The sequence below is a fragment of the Oncorhynchus mykiss genome, chromosome 28 (assembly GCF_013265735.2).
Source record: "Oncorhynchus mykiss isolate Arlee chromosome 28, USDA_OmykA_1.1, whole genome shotgun sequence".
In the NCBI taxonomy this organism is placed as follows: Eukaryota; Metazoa; Chordata; class Actinopteri; order Salmoniformes; family Salmonidae; genus Oncorhynchus; species Oncorhynchus mykiss.
This window is the reverse complement of record NC_048592.1, coordinates 31,655,389-31,679,279: the sequence shown is the minus strand read 5'-3', so window position 1 is coordinate 31,679,279 and position 23,891 is coordinate 31,655,389. Positions and strand designations below refer to the sequence as shown.

The 23,891-nt window shown below is 39.7% G+C and overlaps 1 protein-coding gene across 1 annotated transcript; it reads right to left on the bottom strand.

Moving 5' to 3' along the window:
- Positions 1 to 718: 718 nt before the first annotated feature.
- Positions 719 to 14,466, bottom strand: LOC110508967 (ras-related protein Rab-6B). Its single transcript, XM_021589897.2, has 8 exons — positions 14,227 to 14,466; positions 10,759 to 10,817; positions 10,397 to 10,450; positions 9,976 to 10,081; positions 9,654 to 9,765; positions 3,780 to 3,873; positions 3,319 to 3,385; positions 719 to 1,596 (listed from the first exon to the last, which is right to left on the bottom strand). The coding sequence occupies exons 1-8, from the start codon at positions 14,294 to 14,296 to the stop codon at positions 1,532 to 1,534; spliced, it is 627 nt and encodes a 208-aa protein (XP_021445572.1). The 5' UTR covers positions 14,297 to 14,466; the 3' UTR covers positions 719 to 1,531.
- Positions 14,467 to 23,891: the final 9,425 nt, after the last annotated feature.

Below are 23,891 nucleotides of genomic sequence, written 5' to 3'. Positions count from 1 at the left end.
TGGCGTTGCATTGTTTACCAGGAAACGCATAGAGCCCTGAGTTGATTATTCTGCTTATACCACGGCTATAACACTTTCTGCTAGAAATGAAAAAGAAACTAGCTGGCAAGTTTCCTAGATAGTTACAGTAGTTACCTAACCAAACAGACTTGCTACAATAGATTAGCTAAGCAAACCATCAGTCCTAGCTTGCTATTAATGAAAATCAATATTGCCAATTATGTTTTCAATTTGACTTTTGCTTTCCAAAGCAGGTTAGACCCCTGGTAGTGTCAAATAGGTAATAGTCTCCAACCATGGTCTCCATCCCCCCCCCCCCCCCCCCCCCCCCCCACCATGTGCCCACTATGCCCAACATCATTTAATAGTTATTGACTCGATACCGGTACCCCTGTATATAGCCTCGTTATTTTTTTCTTTTACTATTTTTACTTTAGTTTATTTAGTAAATATTTTTGTAACTTTTCTTGAACTGCATTGTTGGTTAAAGGCTTTAAAGTAAGCATTTCATGGTAAGGTCTACTACACCTGTTGTATTCAGAGCATGTGACAAATAACATTTGATTTGAACTGTAAATGAGAGGATCATGTTATGTAGAATTAAAACATGTTATATTCTGACTTAGTCTGATATACAGTATGTATTTGAAAGGATCATAAATATAACGACGAGTAAAGCAAAAGAGACACTTGAAAGACGAGACCATTATGAAATGGGTAAGTGTGGATGGTTAGAGTGAAGCCCTTTTAATCTTTTATTTATTAATCATTAAACATTGTTAGATTATTCATACCGGTGAACAATGACCACTTTTACTAAGGGACGTTCACGACATACATATTACATTATTATATACAGTGCAGTACAGTGGATCGTTATGTGTTGCCGGGGGAACGGGGAGGGAATGTGAAATTCCATTGGCTTCTTCTTCTTGTACCACAGCACAGTTGTTCTATAAAAGTTGCCCATTGAGAGTTACACATTTTCACAGCTACAGTAACTTAAGGGTGAATCTACGATAAAGCAACTCCTGTGGGGAATATGAATTGGGGCACATTGTTGATATGAGTATGCTATTATTACGCTATAAAACATTCTAAGTTAGTCGAGCAGCTCCGGGGTTCGAGAGCCAGAGGAGAGGCATGAGATCAGCGTGCATGCGTGCTGCAGACATTCAGACTGGGCAGCCATCTTGAAAATGGACTGGCCCACTTCTCCCCATTTAAGCCTCATTTTTGGTGCTTTCCCTTTTATATAAAAAAATACAAAACATAACGGCGAAAATAATTCAAGTTTCATTCCATTTTCCCTTTTTGTTTTTTTTGTTTTTTTTTCTTGTCCGGCACTTAGCTACATATTGACAAAGTATACAATATTTTACAACTGAAGACTGAAATAACACTTGATTCGTCTAATCGGATATATACGGTGTAAGGCCCATATCCAATCAGAAAAGCCAACTGGAAGCTAACCAGTAGGAAGCAACACAACAAGCCTATGGTGTGAAGAAAGATGTCCGACAGCTCTGCATTAACACGAGCACCCACCCTCTGGGACAGTGGGTTCTGCTGGTTTGTCCAGCTTTATGTCAATCACTGGAAAGTGTCCAATTAAGGAAAACTTGGGGAATACATAGAAAATGGTTAAACATTATCTGCATATTCCATTCTAAATAACAAAACTGTCACATAACATCAACAAAAATGACTTTAATGCAATATAATAGACCCTCTTTCTTTCTCTCTCACACCCACACACACGGTCACACAATTCCACACTATATGGAACTACAGCACGCCCTCCTTCCAACCACAATAGTGTATTCATCATGTCTCCCTAGTACAGCTCTGCTACCCAACTCGAGCCCTAAGGGCCCCGACATTATACAGTGCCTTGCGAAAGTATTCGGCCCCCTTGAACTTTGCGACCTTTTGCCACATTTCAGGCTTCAAACATAAAGATATAAAACTGTATTTTTTTGTGAAGAATCAACAACAAGTGGGACACAATCATGAAATGGAACAACATTTATTGGATATTTCAAACTTTTTTAACAAATCAAAAACTGAAAAATTGGGCGTGCAAAATTATTCAGCCCCTTTACTTTCAGTGCAGCAAACTCTCTCCAGAAGTTCAGTGAGGATCTCTGAATGATCCAATGTTGACCTAAATGACTAATGATGATAAATACAATCCACCTGTGTGTAATCAAGTCTCCGTATAAATGCACCTGCACTGTGATAGTCTCAGAGGTCCGTTAAAAGCGCAGAGAGCATCATGAAGAACAAGGAACACACCAGGCAGGTCCGAGATACTGTTGTGAAGAAGTTTAAAGCCGGATTTGGATACAAAAAGATTTCCCAAGCTTTAAACATCCCAAGGAGCACTGTGCAAGCGATAATATTGAAATGGAAGGAGTATCAGGCAAAATCTACAATGGAATGGTTCAAAAATAAACATATCCAGGTGTTAGAATGGCCAAGTCAAAGTCCAGACCTGAATCCAATCGAGAATCTGTGGAAAGAACTGAAAACTGCTGTTCACAAATGCTCTCCATCCATCTCACTGAGCTCGAGCTGTTTTGCAAGGAGGAATGGGAAAAAATGTCAGTCTCTCGATGTGCAAAACTGATAGAGACATACCCCAAGCGACTTACAGCTGTAATCGCAGCAAAAGGTGGCGCTACAAAGTATTAACTTAAGGGGGCTGAATAATTTTGCACGCCCAATTTTTTAGTTTTTGATTTGTTCAAAAAGTTTGAAATATCCAATAAATGTCGTTCCACTTCATGATTGTGTCCCACTTGTTGTTGATTCTTCACAAAAAAATACAGTTTTATATCTTTATGTTTGAAGCCTGAAATGTGGCAAAAGGTCGCAAAGTTCAAAGGGGGCGAATACTTTCGCAAGGCACTGTACTTTCGCAATGCACTGTACCATCATTAGGGGGGATCCTTTCCCCTTGTCCTATGCTGCCCTACAAAACCTTTCATCTGTTGTAAAGGCCAGCAGGTATGTTATCTGATTAATGTGGTATTTAGTTACCTGAAACAAGAACAAGCCAATCGATCAAAATACATCATGAAGTACCATAACGTAGTTTGTGAACTTTGTAGGGCAGTATAGATTCCATACAAACTGATCATATTACGGGTTCACTGCACTGGAGATGGCAGCCGATTTCTGCCTACTTCTTTATTACCGTACCAGCAACCACGATGAGTTAAAGGATTCGTTCCCTCTACTGAGTTTCTCTTCGTTGTTCTGAGCCTTGATTAACCGTGTTGAGTCACTCACTCTCTCTGTTCTAAAGGATACTGCCTTCAGGGTTCACATCGTCCAAACTCTCCATCCCAGGTAAGGTTGCTGCAACACGCCGAAACAGCTGGAGAGGGAGGGAGAGAGAGAGAGAGAGGGAGGGAGAGAGAGAGAGAGAGAGAGAGGGAGGGAGGGAGAGAGAGAGAGAGAGAGGGAGGGAGAGAGAGAGAGAGAGAGAGAGGGGGAGGGAGAGAGGGAGAGAGAGAGAGAGAGAGAGAGAGATGGAGAGAAAGAGAGGGAGGGAGGAAGAGGGAGGAAGTGAAAGAGAGAGGGAGGAAGAGAGAGAGTGAGAGAGGAGGGGAAATAGAATCAAACTAACATAATAAAACAACATACTATAAAGAATTTCCACAATCTAAATCTTATGTTTCAGTGAGTGACATGAAGCAAATTAAGAAGCTAAAATTCTGAAATGTTGACTGTCTAATTAAGAAATGCTAAATTTATATAGCAAGAATCACCTGTTTGACATTGGTGCCTGTCTTGGCACTAGTTTCGATGAACATCACATTCAGTTCTTTGGCTCTCTGCTCTCCCGCCTCAATAGTGATTTGCCTGTGGGAGAATCAGACCATAGCATGCATTCAAATGTTTCAAGGGAAATACTTGTTAGACATCTTAAACGGTTTATGTAGAACCAATGACGTTGAACAATTGATGCACAATTGAATCAAATCAGGTGACTCATGTTCACGCTGTAAATGCATATATAATCAATTTAAAGGGATTGAAAAAGTAGCATTAAGGCAGACAAACTACCCCTCCGGAAAGCTTATACAGGGATGCTGGCCCGTGTTGACTTCAATGCTTCCTACACTTGTGTCAAATTGGCTGAAAGTCCTTTGGGTGGTGGACCATTCTTGATACACAAAGGAAACTGTTGAGCGTGAAAAACCCAGCACCGTTGCAGTTATTGACACATAAAACAAGTGCGTTTGTCACCTACTACCATACAACATTCAAAGCCACTTAAATATTTTATCTTGCCCATTCACCCTCTGAACTGCACGCATACACAATCCATGTGTCAATTGTCTCAAGGATTAAAAATCATCCTTTAACCTGTCTCCCTCCCTTCATCTACACTGATTGAAGAGGATTTAGAAAGTGACATAAATAAGGGATCATAGCTTTCATCTGGATTCACCTGGTCGGTCTATGTCATGCTAAGAGCATGGGTTCCTGATGTTTTGTACAGTCAGTGTAAATGTAATACATTTATCAGATATAAACTAGAGCAGGGATCATCAACTAGTTTCAGACAGGGATCATCAACTAGTTTCAGCCAAAGATCATCAACCAGTTTCAGACAGGGATCATCAACTAGTTTCAGACAGGGATCATCAACTAGTTTCAACCAAAGATCATAAACTAGTTTCAGACAGGGATCATCAACCAGTTTCAGACAGGGATCATCAACTAGTTTCAGACATGGATCATCAACTAGTTTCAGACAGGGATCATCAACTAGTTTCAGCCACGGATCATCAACTAGTTTCAGCCAAAGATCATCAACTAGTTTCAGACAGGGATCATCAACTAGTTTCAGCCAAAGATCATCAACTAGTTTCAGCCAAAGATCCTCAACTAGTTTCAGACAGGTATCATCAACTATTTTCAGCCACAGATCATCAACTAGTTTCAGCCACGGATCATCGACCGGTTTCAGACAGGGATCATCAACTAGTTTCAGCCACGGATCATCAACTAGTTTCAGACAGGGATCATCAACTAGTTTCAGCCAAAGATCATCAACTAGTTTCTGACAGGGATCATCAACTAGTTTCAGACAGGGATCATCAACTAGTTTCAGACAGGGATCATCAACTAGTTTCAGCCAAAGATCATCAACCCGTTTCAGACAGGGATCATCAACTAGTTTCAGACAGGGATCATCAACTAGTTTCAGACAGGGATCATCAACTAGTTTCAGACAGGGATCATCAACTAGTTTCAGACAGGGATCATCAACTAGTTTCAGTCAAAGATAATCAACTAGTTTCAGACATGGATCATCAACTAGTTTCAGCCAAAGATCATTAAATAGTTTCAGACAGGGATCATCAACTAGTTTCAGCCAAAGATCAACTAGTTTCAGACAGAGATCATAAACAAGTTTCAGCCAAAGATCATCAACTAGTTTCTGACAGGGATCATCAACTAGTTTCAGACAGGGATCATCAACTAGTTTCAGACAGGGATCATCAACTAGTTTCAGTCAAAGATCATCAACTAGTTTCAGACAAGGATCATCAACTAGTTTCAGACAGGGATCATCAACTAGTTTCAGACAGGGATCATCAACTAGTTTCAGACATGGATCATCAACTAGTTTCAGGCATGGATCATCAACTAGTTTCAGCCAAAGATCATCAACTAGTTTCAGCCAAAGATCATCAACTAGTTTCAGCCAAAGATCATCAACTAGTTTCAGACAGGTATCATCAACTATTTTCAGCCAAAGATCATAAACTAGTTTCAGCCACGGATCATCAACCGGTTTCAGACAGGGATCATCAACTAGTTTCAGCCACGGATCATCAACTAGTTTCAGACAGGGATCATCAACTAGTTTCAGCCAAAGATCATCAACTAGTTTCAGACATGGATCATCAACTAGTTTCAGACAGGGATCATCAACTAGTTTCAGACAGGGATCATCAACTAGTTTCAGACATGGATCATCAACTAGTTTCAGCCAAAGATCATTAACTAGTTTCAGACAGGGATCATCAACTAGTTTCAGCCACGGATCATCAACTAGTTTTAGACAGGGAACATCAACTAGTTTCAGACAGGGATCATCAACTAGTTTCAGCCAAAGATCAACTAGTTTCAGACAGAGATCATAAACAAGTTTCAGCCAAAGATCATCAACTAGTTTCTGACAGGGATCGTCAACTAGTTTCAGACAGGGATCATCAACTAGTTTCAGCCAAAGATCATCAACTAGTTTCAGTCAAAGATCATCAACTAGTTTCAGACAAGGATCATCAACTAGTTTCAGACAGGGATCATCAACTAGTTTCAGACAGGGATCATCAACTAGTTTCAGACATGGATCATCAACTAGTTTCAGGCATGGATCATCAACTAGTTTCAGCCAAAGATCATCAACTAGTTTCTGACAGGGATCGTCAACTAGTTTCAGACAGGGATCATCAACTAGTTTCAGACAGGGATCATCAACTAGTTTCAGTCAAAGATCATCAACTAGTTTCAGACAAGGATCATCAACTAGTTTCAGACAGGGATCATCAACTAGTTTCAGACAGGGATCATCAACTAGTTTCAGACAGGGATCATCAACTAGTTTCAGTCAAAGATCATCAACTAGTTTCAGACAAGGATCATCAACTAGTTTCAGACAGGGATCATCAACTAGTTTCAGACAGGGATCATCAACTAGTTTCAGACATGGATCATCAACTAGTTTCAGGCATGGATCATCAACTAGTTTCAGCCAAAGATCATCAACTAGTTTCAGACATGGATCATCAACTAGTTTCAGACAGGGATCATCAACTAGTTTCAGACATGGATCATCAACTAGTTTCAGCCAAAGATCATTAACTAGTTTCAGACAGGGATCATCAACTAGTTTCAGCCACGGATCATCAACTAGTTTTAGACAGGGAACATCAACTAGTTTCAGACAGGGATCATCAACTAGTTTCAGCCAAAGATCAACTAGTTTCAGACAGAGATCATAAACAAGTTTCAGCCAAAGATCATCAACTAGTTTCTGACAGGGATCGTCAACTAGTTTCAGACAGGGATCATCAACTAGTTTCAGCCAAAGATCATCAACTAGTTTCAGTCAAAGATCATCAACTAGTTTCAGACAAGGATCATCAACTAGTTTCAGACAGGGATCATCAACTAGTTTCAGACAGGGATCATCAACTAGTTTCAGACATGGATCATCAACTAGTTTCAGGCATGGATCATCAACTAGTTTCAGCCAAAGATCATCAACTAGTTTCTGACAGGGATCGTCAACTAGTTTCAGACAGGGATCATCAACTAGTTTCAGACAGGGATCATCAACTAGTTTCAGTCAAAGATCATCAACTAGTTTCAGACAAGGATCATCAACTAGTTTCAGACAGGGATCATCAACTAGTTTCAGACAGGGATCATCAACTAGTTTCAGACAGGGATCATCAACTAGTTTCAGTCAAAGATCATCAACTAGTTTCAGACAAGGATCATCAACTAGTTTCAGACAGGGATCATCAACTAGTTTCAGACAGGGATCATCAACTAGTTTCAGACATGGATCATCAACTAGTTTCAGGCATGGATCATCAACTAGTTTCAGCCAAAGATCATCAACTAGTTTCAGACATGGATCATCAACTAGTTTCAGACAGGGATCATCAACTAGTTTCAGCCAAAGATCATCAACTAGTTTCAGACATGGATCATCAACTAGTTTCAGACAGGGATCATCAACTAGTTTCAGACAGGGATCATCAACTAGTTTCAGACATGGATCATCAACTAGTTTCAGACAGGGATCATCAACTAGTTTCAGACATGGATCCTCAACTAGTTTCAGGCATGGATCATCAACTAGTTTCAGCCAAAGATCATCAACTAGTTTCAGACATGGATCATCAACTAGTTTCAGACAGGGATCATCAACTAGTTTCAGACAGGGATCATCAACTAGTTTCAGCCACGGATCATCAATTAGTTTCAGACACGGATCATCAACTGGTTTCAGATAGGGATCATCAACTAGTTTCAGACATGGATCATCAACTAGTTTCAGACATGGATCATCAACTAGTTTCAGCCAAAGATCATCAACTAGTTTCAGACATGGATCATCAACTAGTTTCAGACAGGGATCATCAACTAGTTTCAGACAGGGATCATCAACTATTTTCAGACAGGGATCATCAACTCGTTTCAGCCAAAGATTATCAACTAGTTTCAGACATGGATCATCAACTAGCTTCAGCCACAGATCATCAACTAGTTTCAGACAGGGATCATCAACTAGTTTCAGACATGGATCCTCAACTAGTTTCAGGCATGGATCATCAACTAGTTTCAGCCAAAGATCATCAACTAGTTTCAGACATGGATCATCAACTAGTTTCAGACAGGGATCATCAACTAGTTTCAGACAGGGATCATCAACTAGTTTCAGACAGGGATCATCAACTATTTTCAGACAGGGATCATCAACTCGTTTCAGCCAAAGATTATCAACTAGTTTCAGACATGGATCATCAACTAGCTTCAGCCACAGATCATCAACTAGTTTCAGACAGGGATCATCAACTAGTTTCAGACATGGATCCTCAACTAGTTTCAGGCATGGATCATCAACTAGTTTCAGCCAAAGATCATCAACTAGTTTCAGACATGGATCATCAACTAGTTTCAGACAGGGATCATCAACTAGTTTCAGACAGGGATCATCAACTAGTTTCAGCCACGGATCATCAATTAGTTTCAGACACGGATCATCAACTGGTTTCAGATAGGGATCATCAACTAGTTTCAGACATGGATCATCAACTAGTTTCAGACATGGATCATCAACTAGTTTCAGCCAAAGATCATGAACTAGTTTCAGACATGGATCATCAACTAGTTTCAGACAGGGATCATCAACTAGTTTCAGACAGGGATCATCAACTATTTTCAGACAGGGATCATCAACTCGTTTCAGCCAAAGATTATCAACTAGTTTCAGACATGGATCATCAACTAGCTTCAGCCACAGATCATCAACTAGTTTCAGACAGGGATCATCAACTAGTTTCAGCCACGGAACACATTTTTTTTTGAGGATGGTCGGGGGGCCGGAACATAATTACTATAATTTGTAGAGTACAAATTGACCTCAAGAAGCCCACACAGATATAATGTTTGACTAAAACATAATCATTACAAACCTTGTTTACATTTGTATACAATCATGTGTCTTTCTAGTATGCATGGGAACACTTGGGAACAGATTTCTTCAATTAAAATAACTTGGAGCTGATTTCCTGTTGTTTTTACAGTCTTGCAGTTCTAGGGTGGCAGGTGGCCTAGTGATTAGAACATTAGGCCAGTAACCGAAATGTTGCTAGATTGAATCCCCGAGCTGACAAGGTACAAATCTGTAGTTCTGCCCCTGAACAGGCAGTTAACCCACTGTTCCTAGGACGTCATTGTAAATAACAATTTGTTCTTAACTGACTCGCCTAGTTAAATAAAGATTAAATAAATAAAAATGATGTCCAACAACTTGGGGGGCCAAATATTACCACCCGTGGGCCAAATACGGCCAGCAGGCTGCCAGTTGGGGAACCCTGAACTAGACCTACCTCTTCTCCTCCAGGTCTGTCTTGTTGCCCACTAACATGATGATGACATCACTGCCCCTCTCTGTTCGAACGTCATCAATCCACTTACAGGTCTGCTGGAACGAGTTCATGTCTGTAGAGGAAATACATCATTTACAACCTTTTTACTGTATTTTACTGTGTACACCAAAATGACAAGCCCCTATAGTACACAGTGTGTGTGTGTGTGTGTGTGTGTGTGTGTGTGTGTGTGTGTGTGTGTGTGTGTGTATGTGCGTGTGTGCGTGCGTGCATGTGTGTGTGTGTGTGTGGTTCTGCTTGTTGTGTGAGTTGTAATGCTCACTTGTGATGTCATACACCACCACAGCGACAGTAGAGTCCCGTATGTAGCTAGGAATCAGACTCCTGAAGCGCTCCTGGCCAGCTGTATCCCACAGCTGCAGCCTCACCTAGATAGATAGCATACACAGAGATACAGTACTGTCTAAACAACAACTCTGTATTAAGACATTTACTTAAGTTCATTTCACCAGGTAAGTTAAATGAGAATACGTTCTCATTTATGAATGCCTCGTCGATGTAATTAGTATGTAGTATGTACAAGTATGTATAGTTCAGTGGAGGCTGGTGGAAGGAGCTGTAGGAGGATGGGCTCATTGTAATGGCTGGAATGCTATTGTACTAGTTAGCCACTAAAAGTGTCGAAATAATGTAGTCTGTGTTGATCTGTGTGTTCCTTTCAGGAAACTGACTACGTTTCTTACTGTTCGGTCCTCCAGGTACATGGTCTTCGATAAGAAGTCAATCCCAATGGTTGCCTGTCAAATAAAACAACAGGAAAGTGATATTAGCAATAATAGAACAATAAAAATGTGTCCCACAGGGTACAGTGTTTCACCCTCTATAGTTTGTTATTCACAAAAGAAAATATGTATTGTGATAGATAGGAAACATAAAAAGCTATTCAGTGTTTAGGCCAAACACTGACATCTAATCAAATCTATGGTAATTAGATTTGTATTGCCCTTTGTACTTTGTACTCTAATTGATGTCCTGTAATTTGTTTGTAATTTATGTCCTGTAATTTGTTTGTACCTGAACATTAAATAAAGGAGCCAAGTTTTACCTGATATGTGTTGTCGAAGCTGTCGTACATGAACCTGGTGATCAGTGATGTTTTCCCCACTGGAAGATGAACAGAACACGAGGGTGAACATACAGTACATACATACACACAGTACATACATACATACATACATACATACATACATACATACATACATACATACATACATACATACATACATACATACATACAGTAGATACGGTACATACATACATACATACATACAGTAGATACAGTACATACATACAGTACATGCAGTACATACAGTACATACATACATACATACATTCATACATACATACAGTAGATACAGTACATTCACATACATACATACATACATACATACATACATACATACAGTACATTCACATACATACATACATACATACGTACATGCATACAGTAGATACATACATACATACATACATACATACATACATACATACATACATACAAACATACATACAGTACATACATACAGTAGATACAGTACATACATACATACATACATACATACATACATACATACATACATACATACATACAGTGCATTCAGAAAGTATTCACACGCATTGACATGTTACGGCCTCATTTTAAAATTGATTAAATTGGGGGGATTTTCTCATCAATCTACACACAATACCCCATAACAACAAAGCAAAAACAGCTTTCGACATTTTTGCAAATGTATACAAAATAAAAAACTGAAGCGCACTGGAGCAGGTTTTCATCAAGGATCTCTCTGTACTTTGCTCGTTCATCTTTCCCTCGATCCTGACTCTTCTCCCAGTCCCTGCCGATTAAAATAATCCCCACAGCATGATGCTGCCACCTCCATGCTTCACCTAAGGGATGGTACCAGGTTTCTTCCAGACATGACACTTGGCATTCAGAACAAATAGTTCAATCTTGGTTTCATCAGACCAGAGAATCTTGTTTCTCATGGTCTGAGAGTCCTTTAGGTGCCTTTTGGCAAACTCCAAGCGGACTGTCATATGCCTTTTACTGAGGAGTGGCTTCCATCTGGCCACTCTACCATAAAGGCCTGATTGGTGGAGTGCTGCAGAGATGGTTGTCCTTCTGGAAGATTCTCCCATCTCCACAGACGAACTCTGGAGCTCAGTCAGAGTGACCATTGGGTTCTTGGTCACCTCCCTGACCAAGGCCCTTCTCCCCGATTGCTCAGTTTGGCCGGGCGGCCAGCTCTAGGAAGAGTTTGGTTCCAAACTTCTTCCATTTAAGAATGATGGAGGCCACTGTGTTCTTGTGGACCTTCAATGCTGCAGAAATGTTTTGCTACACTTCCCCAGATCTGTGCCGACACAATCCTGTCTCAGAGCTATACAGAAAATTCCTTTGACCTCATGGCTTGGTTTTTGCTCTGAAATACACTGTCAACTGTGGGACCTTATATAGACAGGTGTGAGCCTTTCCAAATCATGTCATTATGGGGTATTGTGCATAGATTGATGTTTTATGTAATACATTTTAGAATAAGGCTGTAACGTAACAAAATGTGCAAAAAGGGAAGGGGTCTGAAAACTTTCCTGATGCACTGTACATATAGTGCCTTCAGAAAGCATTCAGACCCCTTGATTTTTTAAATCAAACACATACATGCATATATACATGCACACACACACACACACACACACACACACACACACACACACACACACACACACACACACATACATACATACATACATACATACATACATACATACATACATACATACATACATACATACATACATACATACATACATACATACATACATACATACATACGTACGTACATACATACATACATACATACATACATACACACACACACATATGGGTAACTGCCAAAATAATTCTGGAGTCGTGTCTGAGACAGCGTTTTCCAACACCATCAACAAAACATCAAATGATGGAATTTCTTGTGGAAGACTGGTGTCGCATCCCTCCAATAGAGTTCCAGACACTTGTGGAATCTATGCCAAGGTGCATTGAAGCTGTTCTGACACACCCTATTAAGACATGTTATGTTAGTGTTTCCTTTATTTTGGCAGTTACCTGTACGTACCGTGCAGAACATACATTGCCTACATTGTCTACATATACATACGTACATACATACATACATACAGTAAATACATAATGTTACGGAATCAATAACTAGCCTATGGACAATGTTGCACTCGCTTTGTCTAGGTGTCTTAGGCTCCTTGTAGCTAAATACATCACAGTTAGTGACCTACAGAAGGCTATGGGCAGTGGCCATTACAGGCTTGAAATCAGCACCACACCGCTACATTACCACATACCTTACAGAAAACCATTAGGGTGTTAGCTAAATACAAATGCAATAACACATGCGCACAAACACACACACACACACACACACACACACACACACACACACACACACACACACACACACACACACACACACACACGTACATACAGTACACACACACACGTACATACAGTACACACACACACACACACACAGTGCATACACACACACACACACTACATACACACACACACACACACACAGCATCCATTCTATTACAAATAAACCACTAGTATTTTTCACTTCCATGATCGTACCGAAATGTGTATAGCCATTCCGACTGTCTGATGTCTGACCAGTGACCACATATTCCAGGAGGTTTATAGCGCTAAACCATTTATCGATCTAGACTCCTGAATCTGTGCCATATCAACCACGTAAACAGTCATTGTTCCCTAAATGATTGAATTATTGAATACAGCATCATGTTACGAAACGGAAAAACCATTCGTGACTATCATTATGTTACGGAACTGTGAGTCAAGTGACGGAGATTGGAGACAGTGACTGCGAGGTTTATACATTCTACAGACATCGCCAACCTGGGTGTGTCCCGAACTGACACATGGGAACTGTTGGTCTATTTATCCCTTTTAAACATAACAAAAAATTATAGCTTGTCATGTCATATATTTTAATGTTACATTTACGCCTATAATCAACGATGGAACTGTGATAACATGTTATTATAATCTTGGAACAGAACGAATCTTTCTGCCGGTCACTGCACCACATCAAAACATCCAAATTCGTATTTCACGTCGTCTACTATATTCTTTCTCTAATACCAATGATACATTAAAATAAAACATGTTTAAATAGAGAAATTGGTTTAAATGAAATATTAACATCTGGAAAACCGGGAAGATAGATTTATTTCATGACGTTTTAGATCACAATGGATGACTAATCAAATTTTCTACAAAAACAAAATCGTGACAGGAACCGGTGAATTGGTTGATTGGGCTAACATATTACACAACCTCTCAAAACATTTACAAAATAGTGGAAACTTTCAAATAGACCAAATAACACAGTTATGGCCTTCAGGAGGCATTAGCGTGTTTGGCAACTGATAACCAAGCAAGCCTCCAAGCCAAGGCTCTCCAAAATGCTCGACTCACCGCTCTGTTCTCCTAAAAAGACGAGTTTAAATTTTCTCAGAGGGTTCCCCAAGTCTCCTCCGGCGGACATGGTTACAGCGATAAAGCTCTATCGGATTATAATACAGGCTTTCTGATCCAGAGGCGTTGTTTCTTTCACTATCGGTGTGTTGGGATCCTCCTCTGCTCATATGATGATGGGAATGCAGCTCAGCATCGTCCTGTCAATTTAGGATGCGTGTGCGCCTGTGCGCGACCTCACCTTATTCGTTCTCTCACCTTCTGAAATATTATGGCATTTTCTACCGTTATTCCTTACATTTACACAGTGTATACATTTTCAGATAAGTAAGTAACGTAATGCAATAGCTGTGTTTTCGGGTTAGTTTTATTTCCAAACACATTGTGTTATAAACATTTTGTTATGGTAATATGACATTCACATTCATTCACAAATAGTGTCATTGATACAAATCCTCATAAAATTAAAAACATGCGAATACCGTACAATAAACCCGTAGCATATAGCGTTTTTCATGATAAACAAACCGAAAACATCCCTTTATCAAAACCATATGAAGTTATCAAAAGTCCCTTCAAAATGGAAGAAAGTGCTATGTTCATTTGTATTATAGTTCAAAATAAAATCTTCAATGTTGATACTACGTAATATATATGGTCATTTAGCAGGCACTTTTTATCCAAAGTGACTAACAGAGCTGTCATTGACAGTGGCACATATTCAGCTAAATTGGCCAATGCGGGAATTGAACCTGCAACCATAGTGTTTCCAGTATTGTGATCTAACTTGAGCTGAAGGAACCAATGGCCTTGACCCTGTCAGGCTCAGTGCCTTCCTCTTACTCCGGCCTCCCAGGCTCCTTCTCAATATTCAGGCTAGGCCTGTGATGGCTGTAATCTCCAGCCAGCCAGGAATAAGAGCACTGACCCAAGGCACTTATAACCCACCTGTAGCCCAATAACCCGAAAGGTTGCTGGTTTGAATCCCCAAAACTGACTAGGATAAACATCTGCCGATGGGACCTTTAACAAGGCACTTAACCCGAACCGCTCCTGTAAGTTGCTCTGGATACGAGCATCTGCTAAATTGCTAAAATGTGTAAATAAAACGTTCACAAAATAACAAGGACAACAAGACTTTGTTCGTGGTGACCCCTAATTTACAAGCACATCAAGTGCATCTGCACCTGATCCGAAGGATGTTGTTTGTTGTAGTAGTAACCGCAGGCGCTCAGTTTATTCCCACAGGCCTGCTTCCACCAGACACAGGAGTAGTCAATGGCCAGCTTAAACACAGTAAGGGCTGGCAGCCAGGCTGAAGTATATATGAAATGTACGGGTTGAAACATATTTGGAATCGATACTGAACAAAAATATAAATGCAACATGCAACAATTTCAAAGATTTTACAAAGTTACAGTTAATATAAGGAAATAGGTCAATTTAAATAAATTCATTAGGCCCTAATCTATGGATTTCACATGACTGGGCAGGGGTGCAGCAATGGGTGGGCCTTGGAGGGCATAGGCCCACCCACTTGGGAGCCAGGTCCAGCCAAATCTAATGAATTTTTCCCCACAAAAAGGCTTTATTACAGACATAAATACTCCCCACCTGTCAGGTGGATGGATTATCTTGGCAAAGGAGAAATGCTCATTAACAGGGATCTAAACAAATGTGTGAACAAAATTTGAGAGAACATTTCTGGGATTTTTTTTTCTCAGCTCATGAAACATGGGACCAACACTTTACATGTTTTGTTTATATTTTTGTTCAGTGTAGATGGGGTTGTGGGATGAATACAGTGAAGACCATGAGGATCATGGAGGGCAGGAGATGGGGGTTTCTCTTAGCAGAGGAACCTGGATGGGCAGTGCCCATACCCATGACAGCATTATATGGGGATGCTGTCATTATATTATAATATATTATAATAATAATCTCTAATAATAATCTCTAAAAAATAATCTATAATAATAATCTATAATAATACAAAAATAACCTATAATAATAATAATATATAATAATAATATATAATAATAATATATAGTAATAATATATAATAATAATATATAATAATAATATATAGTAATAATATATAATAATAATATATAATAATAATATATAGTAATAATATATAATAATAATAATAATATATAATAATAATATATAATAATAATATATAGTAATAATATATAATAATAATAATAATAATATATAATAATAATATATAATAATAATATATAGTAATAATATATAATAATAATATATAGTAATAATATATAATAATAATAATAATATATAATAATAATATATAATAATAATATATAATAATAATATATAATAATAATATATAATAATAATATATAATAATAATAATAATATATAATAATAATATATAATAATAATATATAGTAATAATATATAATAATAATATATAGTAATAATATATAATAATAATAATAATATATAATAATAATATATAATAATAATATATAGTAATAATATATAATAATAATAATAATATATAATAATAATATATAATAATAATAATAATATATAATAATAATATATAGTAATAATAATAATATATAATAATAATATATAATAATAATAATAATATATAATAATAATATATAATAATAATATATAATAATAATAATAATATATAATAATAATATATAATAATAATATATAATAATAATATATAGTAATAATATATAATAATAATAATAATATATAATAATAATATATAATAATAATATATAGTAATAATATATAATAATAATAATAATAATATATAATAATAATATACAGTAATTACAATCTCTAATAATAATATATCATAATAATAATAATCTATAATAATAATCTATAATAATAATAATAACAATCTCTAATAATAATATACAACAATAATCTCTAATAATAATAATATATAATAATAATAATAATAATCTCTAATAGTAATAATGTCGTATAATAATAATCTATGGGACTTTTGTAGCACTTTTCAAGGACCCAAAATCGCTTTACAATTGTAGAAACTTAACAGATCAAACAAGGCAACACCAGACTAGCAGCAGGGAGAAACAGAAACATGAAACAAAGAGAAGGGGGAGGTGTTTAAGCAGGGAAAAGCTTTAGGAGGGACTGAACGATGGTGATGGGCTTAGAGTCACAGATGGCTGGAGGGAGGGAGTTCCAGAGCCGTGGAGCTTGGACTTGGGAACGGCAAGGTGGCCTGCTGTGGTGGAACAGAGTGAGCGTGTGGGTTGGTAAGGGAGAAGAAGGTTGGGGATGGGGGGGGCAATGTGGAGAAGAGCTTTGTACGTCAGAAGGAGGATCTTGTAGTTAATGCGTTGAGAGACAGGGAGCCAGTGGAGATTATGGAGGATGGGGGTGATGTGCTGCCAGGACTTTGGGCTGGAGGAGTCGGGGTACAGAGTTCTGAACGATCTGGAGCTTATAGAGGGAGCTTGCGTTGATGCCGGTAGAGTAGGAGATTAATGCATGTATGAGGGTTTTAGCGGCAGGACGGGAGAGGGAGGACCTGACTTTGGAAATATTGTGGAGGTGGAACAATGAAGATTTGACAGGGGATTTGATATATTGATTTGATATACAGTATTTGACATGGAATTTGATATAGTGATATAACTCAAGGATGAACTATTCAGTACCTGGACTCTGTGAGAGTTTAGTGGGTCGGTAGTGACATTAGTGCAGCCAGTGTGACAGAGAGAAATGTACTCTGTGCTATTCACTCTACACACAGGGTTAAAGACATCATTCAGACAGGAACAGTTGGAGTTACTGAGAGGGAGAAACCTGGTAACATAATAACAGAAAATAACAGACTAGAATATTTGCCAACCTATCAGTGATGGTTGCTTTGGCTACAACGGTGCAACATGTTGAGAACACAATGCAGTCAGTGGTCTATATAAAGTGAATGACGTAGAGACAGCATAGGGAGACTGAACATGAATAATTGAGTTAGGATTTGTACCGCCAAAGGAAACAAATGTCCCACAGTAAAGTGCCACACAGTAATGAGGGGTATTTTCATACAGTCCACTGGTCCAGTGTGTCACTGTAGCCCACGTTGACCCCTGCCACTCTCTGAGTGGAACGGCCCATGAAGACGAGAGGTACACAGAGCAGGATGGAGAGGGAGAGAGGTACCTAACACAGCTTCATCACCACCCCGCCGAGCAGCAGCCCTACAGCAACAGTGGGCAGGTTGATGCCCCTGGAGAGAACCAACAGGGTGGAGGTCACAGTTGGGTTTAGGGTCAAAATAATTAAATGTTTCAAACTATACATTTAGAGATTGTGTGTGTGTGTGCGTGCGTGCATGTGTGCGTTTGGAGTGCGTATATGTTTGTGTTTGTGTGTGTACAGTAAGTGTGTAGCGTACGTAGCACATCATCCATGAGCAAGCTGCCGTAGGCGGCGGTGGTGCCATACTGGTGCTCCAGGAACTAGCTGAAGAAGGTGGTGAGGCCAGCAAAGGAGGAGGAGGGAGAGAGGGATGGAGGAAGAGGGATGGGGGAGAGAAGGATGGAGAAAGAGGGATGGGGAGAGAGGGATGGAGGAAGAGGGATGGGGGAGAGAGGGATGGAGGAAGAGGGATGGGGGAGAGAGGGATGGAGGAAGAGGGATGGGGAGAGAGGGAGGGAGGAAGAGGGATGGGGAGAGAGGGATGGAGGAATAGGGATGGGGGAGAGAGGGATGGAGGAAGAGGGATGGGGGAGAGAGGGATGGAGGAAGAGGGATGGGGAGAGAGGGATGGAGGAAGAGGGATCGGGGAGAGAGGGATGGAGGAAGAAGGATGGGGGAGAGAGGGATGGAGGAAGAGGGATGGGGGAGAGAGGGATGGAGGAATAGGGATGGGGGAGAGAGGGATGGAGGAAGAGGGATGGGGGAGAGAGGGATGGAGGAGTAGAGGTAAGAGGGGATGGGGAAGAAGGATAGGGAAGAAGATTAATGGATGGAGAGGATGGGGGAGAATAAGGGGGTTATCGGGACAGGAGCTGAGAGAGAATGGTAGGGGAAAATTCCATTGAATTTGAAAGTCATTGCTTCATATTTTTCTGGCTGTATGTGCTCTTCTTATTACTAACGGTGGAGCAGTGACATACTTAAACCTATCTTGTCCACGTCTACATAGATTCAGAGCATCATGGATCCCAGGAGGTACCAGAAGGCTGGCCCAAAAAACAGAGATGGCGAACGGGGTGGTTGGAAGACATAATAAATGAATTGTGAATAAAATATCAACCAGGTGATACTTAAAATATAACTCATCACCAGGGCCAGATTCAATGAACCCCTAGAAATGATTTCATTGATAAAACGCTCAGATCAAATCAATATCCTCAATAAAACATTTCACAACAAAACATTTCACTGTTAGTCTACACCTGTTGTTTACGAAGCACGTGACAATGATTTTTTTTTTTAACTAAAGAATGTGTCAATTAACATTTTGTCTGGTTCTCCTATTAGAAACTTCATTATAGATTCAGGCAGTACTGTAGCAGTAGCTTACCAACGTCCACATAGGAGATGCCAAACAACACCTGGGAAGCAGCCAGGGTCAGCCACTGTGTCCGCTCCTCAGAGGGGTGTCCGCTGACCCCCTGTCTGCACACCTCAGGGTCAGAGGAGTTCTCCCTGGGAACACACACGTCCCACAACCCTTCGGCTAAAAACAACAACACATGCATATATTTCTCTGTAATCTGTTCATTATTTTTGAGAAACATGCAGTGAGGGTTATTATTGCTTGTGCCAACCAATGCACATGAAGTACGAAAACATTTAAATATATATATATTTACACTACCCGTCAAAAATTTTAGAAAACCTACTCATTCAAGGGTTTTTCTTTATTTTTACTATTTTCTACATTGTAGACATCAAAACTATGAAATAGAACATATGGAATCATGTAGTAACCAAAAAAGTTTTAAAGAAATCAAAATATATTTTATATTTGAGATTTGTCAAATAGCCACCCTTTGCCTTGATGACAGCTTTGCACACTCTTGGCATTCTCTCAACCAGCTTCACCTGGAATGCTTTACTAAGAGTTCCCACATCTGCTGAGCACTTGTTGGCTGCTTTTCCTTCACTCTGCGGTCCGACTCATCCCAAACCATCTCAATTTGGTTGAGGTCGGGGGATTGTGGAGGCCAGGTCATCTGACGCAGCACTCCATCACTCTCCTCCTTGGTCAAATAGCCCTTACACAGCCTGGATGTGTGTTGGCTCATTGTCCTGTTGAAAAACAAATGATAGTCCCACTAAGCCCAAACCAGATGAGATGGCATATCGCTGCAGAATGCTGCAGTAGCCATGCTGGTTAAGTGTGCCTTGAATTCTAAACAAACCATAGACAGTGTCAACAACAAAGCACCCCCACGCCATCGCACCTCCTCTTCCATGCTTTATGGAGGGAATTGGAACCAAAAATCTCAAATTTGGACTCTAGACCAAAGGACAGATTTCCACCGCTCTAATGTCCATTGCCAAGTCTCTTCTTCTTATTGGTGCCCTTTATTAGTGGTTTCTTTACAGCCATTCAACCATGAAGGACTGATTCACACAGTCTCCTCTGATCAGTTGATGTTGAGATGTGTCTGTTACTTTAACTCTGTGAAGCATTTATTTGGGTTGCACTTTCTGAGGCTTGTAACTCTAAATTAACTTATCCTCTGCAGCAGAGGTAACTCTGGGTCTTCTATTCCTGTAGGGTCCGGGCTAAAGTGGTCACCCAGCCTGGAGGAGTGGTGCCAAGGCTGCGCACAAGAGCTCCAGTGCTCCCAAACAGCCCGGTCCATCCGGTGCCTCCTCCACGCACCAGGCCTCCTGTAGGTCTCCCCAGCCTGGTGGGTCCTGTGGCAGCCCCACGCACCAGGCTGTCTCTCCGTCTCCTCCCTCCAGGTTCTCCTGCCTGTCCGGAGCTGCCAGAGCCGCCCGCCTGTCCGGAACCGCCAGAGCCGCCCACCTGTCCGGAGCCGCCAGAGCTTCCTATTCCTCATCCGAAGAGGACAACAATCGTTAAATACTTGATGGTTTTTGCGACTGCACTTGAAGAAACGATCAAAGTTCTTGACATTTTCTTGATTGACTGCCCTTCATGTCTTAAAGTAATGATGGACTGTCGTTTCTCTTTGCTTATTATGGCAAGCTGTTCTTGCCATATTATGGACTTGGTCTTTTACCAAATAGGGCTATCTTCTGTATACCCCCACAACCTTGTCACAACACAACTGATTGGCTCAAATGCATTAAGGAAAGAAATTCCACAAATTCACTTTTAAGAAGGAACACCTGCTAATTTAACTGCATTCCAGGTGACTACCTCATGAAGCTGGTTGAGAGAATGCCAATAATGTGCACGTCATCAAGGTGGCTATTTGAAGAATCTCAAATATAAAATATATTTTGATTTGTTTAACACTTTTTTGGTTACTACATAATTCCATATGTTTTAATTCATAGTTTTGATGTCTTCACTATTATTCTACAATGTAGAAAATAGTAAAAATTAAGAAAAACCCTTGAATGAGTACAGTAGGTGTTCTAAAACCTTTGACCGGTTTTAGTATAAGCTGTATAAGGAAATAAGCAAACAGGAAACCACTTACCCAGGGGCGGCGCTCCTAGTGGCAGCAGACTTTAATGCAGGGAAACTTAAATCAGTTCTACCAAATCTCTATCAACATGTTAAATGGGCAACCAGAGGGAAAACATTTCTAGATCATCTGTACTCCACACACAGAAATGCGTACAGAGCTCTCCCTCACCCTCTATTTGGTAAATCCGACCACAACTCTATCCTCCTGATTCCTGCTTACAAGCAAAAATTAAAGCAGGAAGCACCAGTGACTCGGTCTATAAAAAAAATGATCAGATGAAGCAGATGCTAAACTACAGGGCTGTTTTGCTATCACAGACTGGAACATGTTCAGGGATTCTTCCGATGAAGAAACTGGAGCTGGCCAGGCACGACTCCAACACCATCATTAAGTTTGCTGACGACACAACAGTAGTAGGCCTGATCACCGACAACGACGAGACAGACTATAGGGAGGAGGTCAGAGACCTGGCCGGGTGGTGCCAGAATAACAACCTATCCCTCAACGTAACCAAGACTAAAGAAATGATTGTGGACTACAGGAAAAGGAGCACCGAGCACGTTCCCATTCTCATCGACGGTGCTGTAGTGGAGCAGGTTGAGAGTAGAGGTCGACCAATTATGATTTTTCAACGCCGATACCGATACCGATTATTGGAGGACGAAAAAAAAACGATTAATCTGACAATTTTTGTATTTATTATTTGTAATAATGACAATTACAACAATACCGAATTAACACTTATTTTAACTTAATATAATACATCAATAAAATCTATTTAGCCTCAAATAAATAATGAAACATGTTCAATTTGGTTTAAATAATGCAAAAACAAAGTGTTGGAGAAGAAAGTAAAAGTGCAATATGTGCCATGTAAGAAAGCTAACGTTTAAGTTCCTTGCTCAGAACATGAGAACATATGAAAGCTGGTGGTTCCTTTTAACATGAGACTTCAATATTCCAAGGTAAGAGGATTTAGGTTGTAGTTAATATAGTATTTGTAGGACTATTTCTCTCTATACCATTTGTATTCCATATACCTTTGACTATTGGATGTTCTTATAGGCACTTTAGTATTGCCAGTGTAACAGTATAGCTTCCGTCCCTCTCCTCGATCCTACCTGGGCTCGAACGAGGAACACATCGACAACAGCAACCCTCGAAGCAGCGTTACCCATGCAGAGCAAGGGGAACAACTACTCCAAGTCTCAGAGCGAGTGACGTTTGAAATGCTATTAGCGCGCGCTAACTAGCTAGCCATTTCACTTTGGTTACACCAGCCTAATCTCGGGAGTTGATAGGCTTGAAGTCATAAACAGTGCAATGCTTGAAGCACAGTGAAGAGCTGCTGGCAAAACGCACAAAAGTGCTGTTTGAATGAATGCTTACGAGCCTGCTGCCGCCTACCATCGCTCAGCCAGACTGCTCTATCAAATATCAAATCATAGACTTAATTATAACATAATAACACACAGAAATACGAGCCTTTGGTCATTAATATGGTAGAATCCGGAAACTATCATTTCGAAAACAAAACGTTTATTATCGCATATTCCCTGACTCTGCGTGCAATGAACGCAAAGGAAGTGACACAATTACACCTGGTTAATATTGCCTGCTAACCTGGATTTCTTTTAGCTAAATATGCAGGTTTAAAAATATATACTCCTGTGTATTGATTTTAAGAAAGGCAATGATGTTTATGGTTAGGTACACGTTGGAGCAACGACAGTCCTTTTTCCGCAAATGCGCACCGCATCGATTATATGCAACGCAGGACACGCTAGATAAACTAGTAATTATCATCAACCATGTGATTATGATTGATTTATTGATTGCTTGTTTTTAAATAAGATAAGTTTAATGCTAGCTAGCAACTTACCTTGGCTTCTTACTGCATTCGAGTAACAGGCAGGCTCCTCGTGAGGCAGGTGGTTAGAGAGTTGGACTAGTTAACTGAAAGGTAGCAAGATTGAATCCCTGAGCTGACAAGCTGAAGAACTGTCGTTCTGC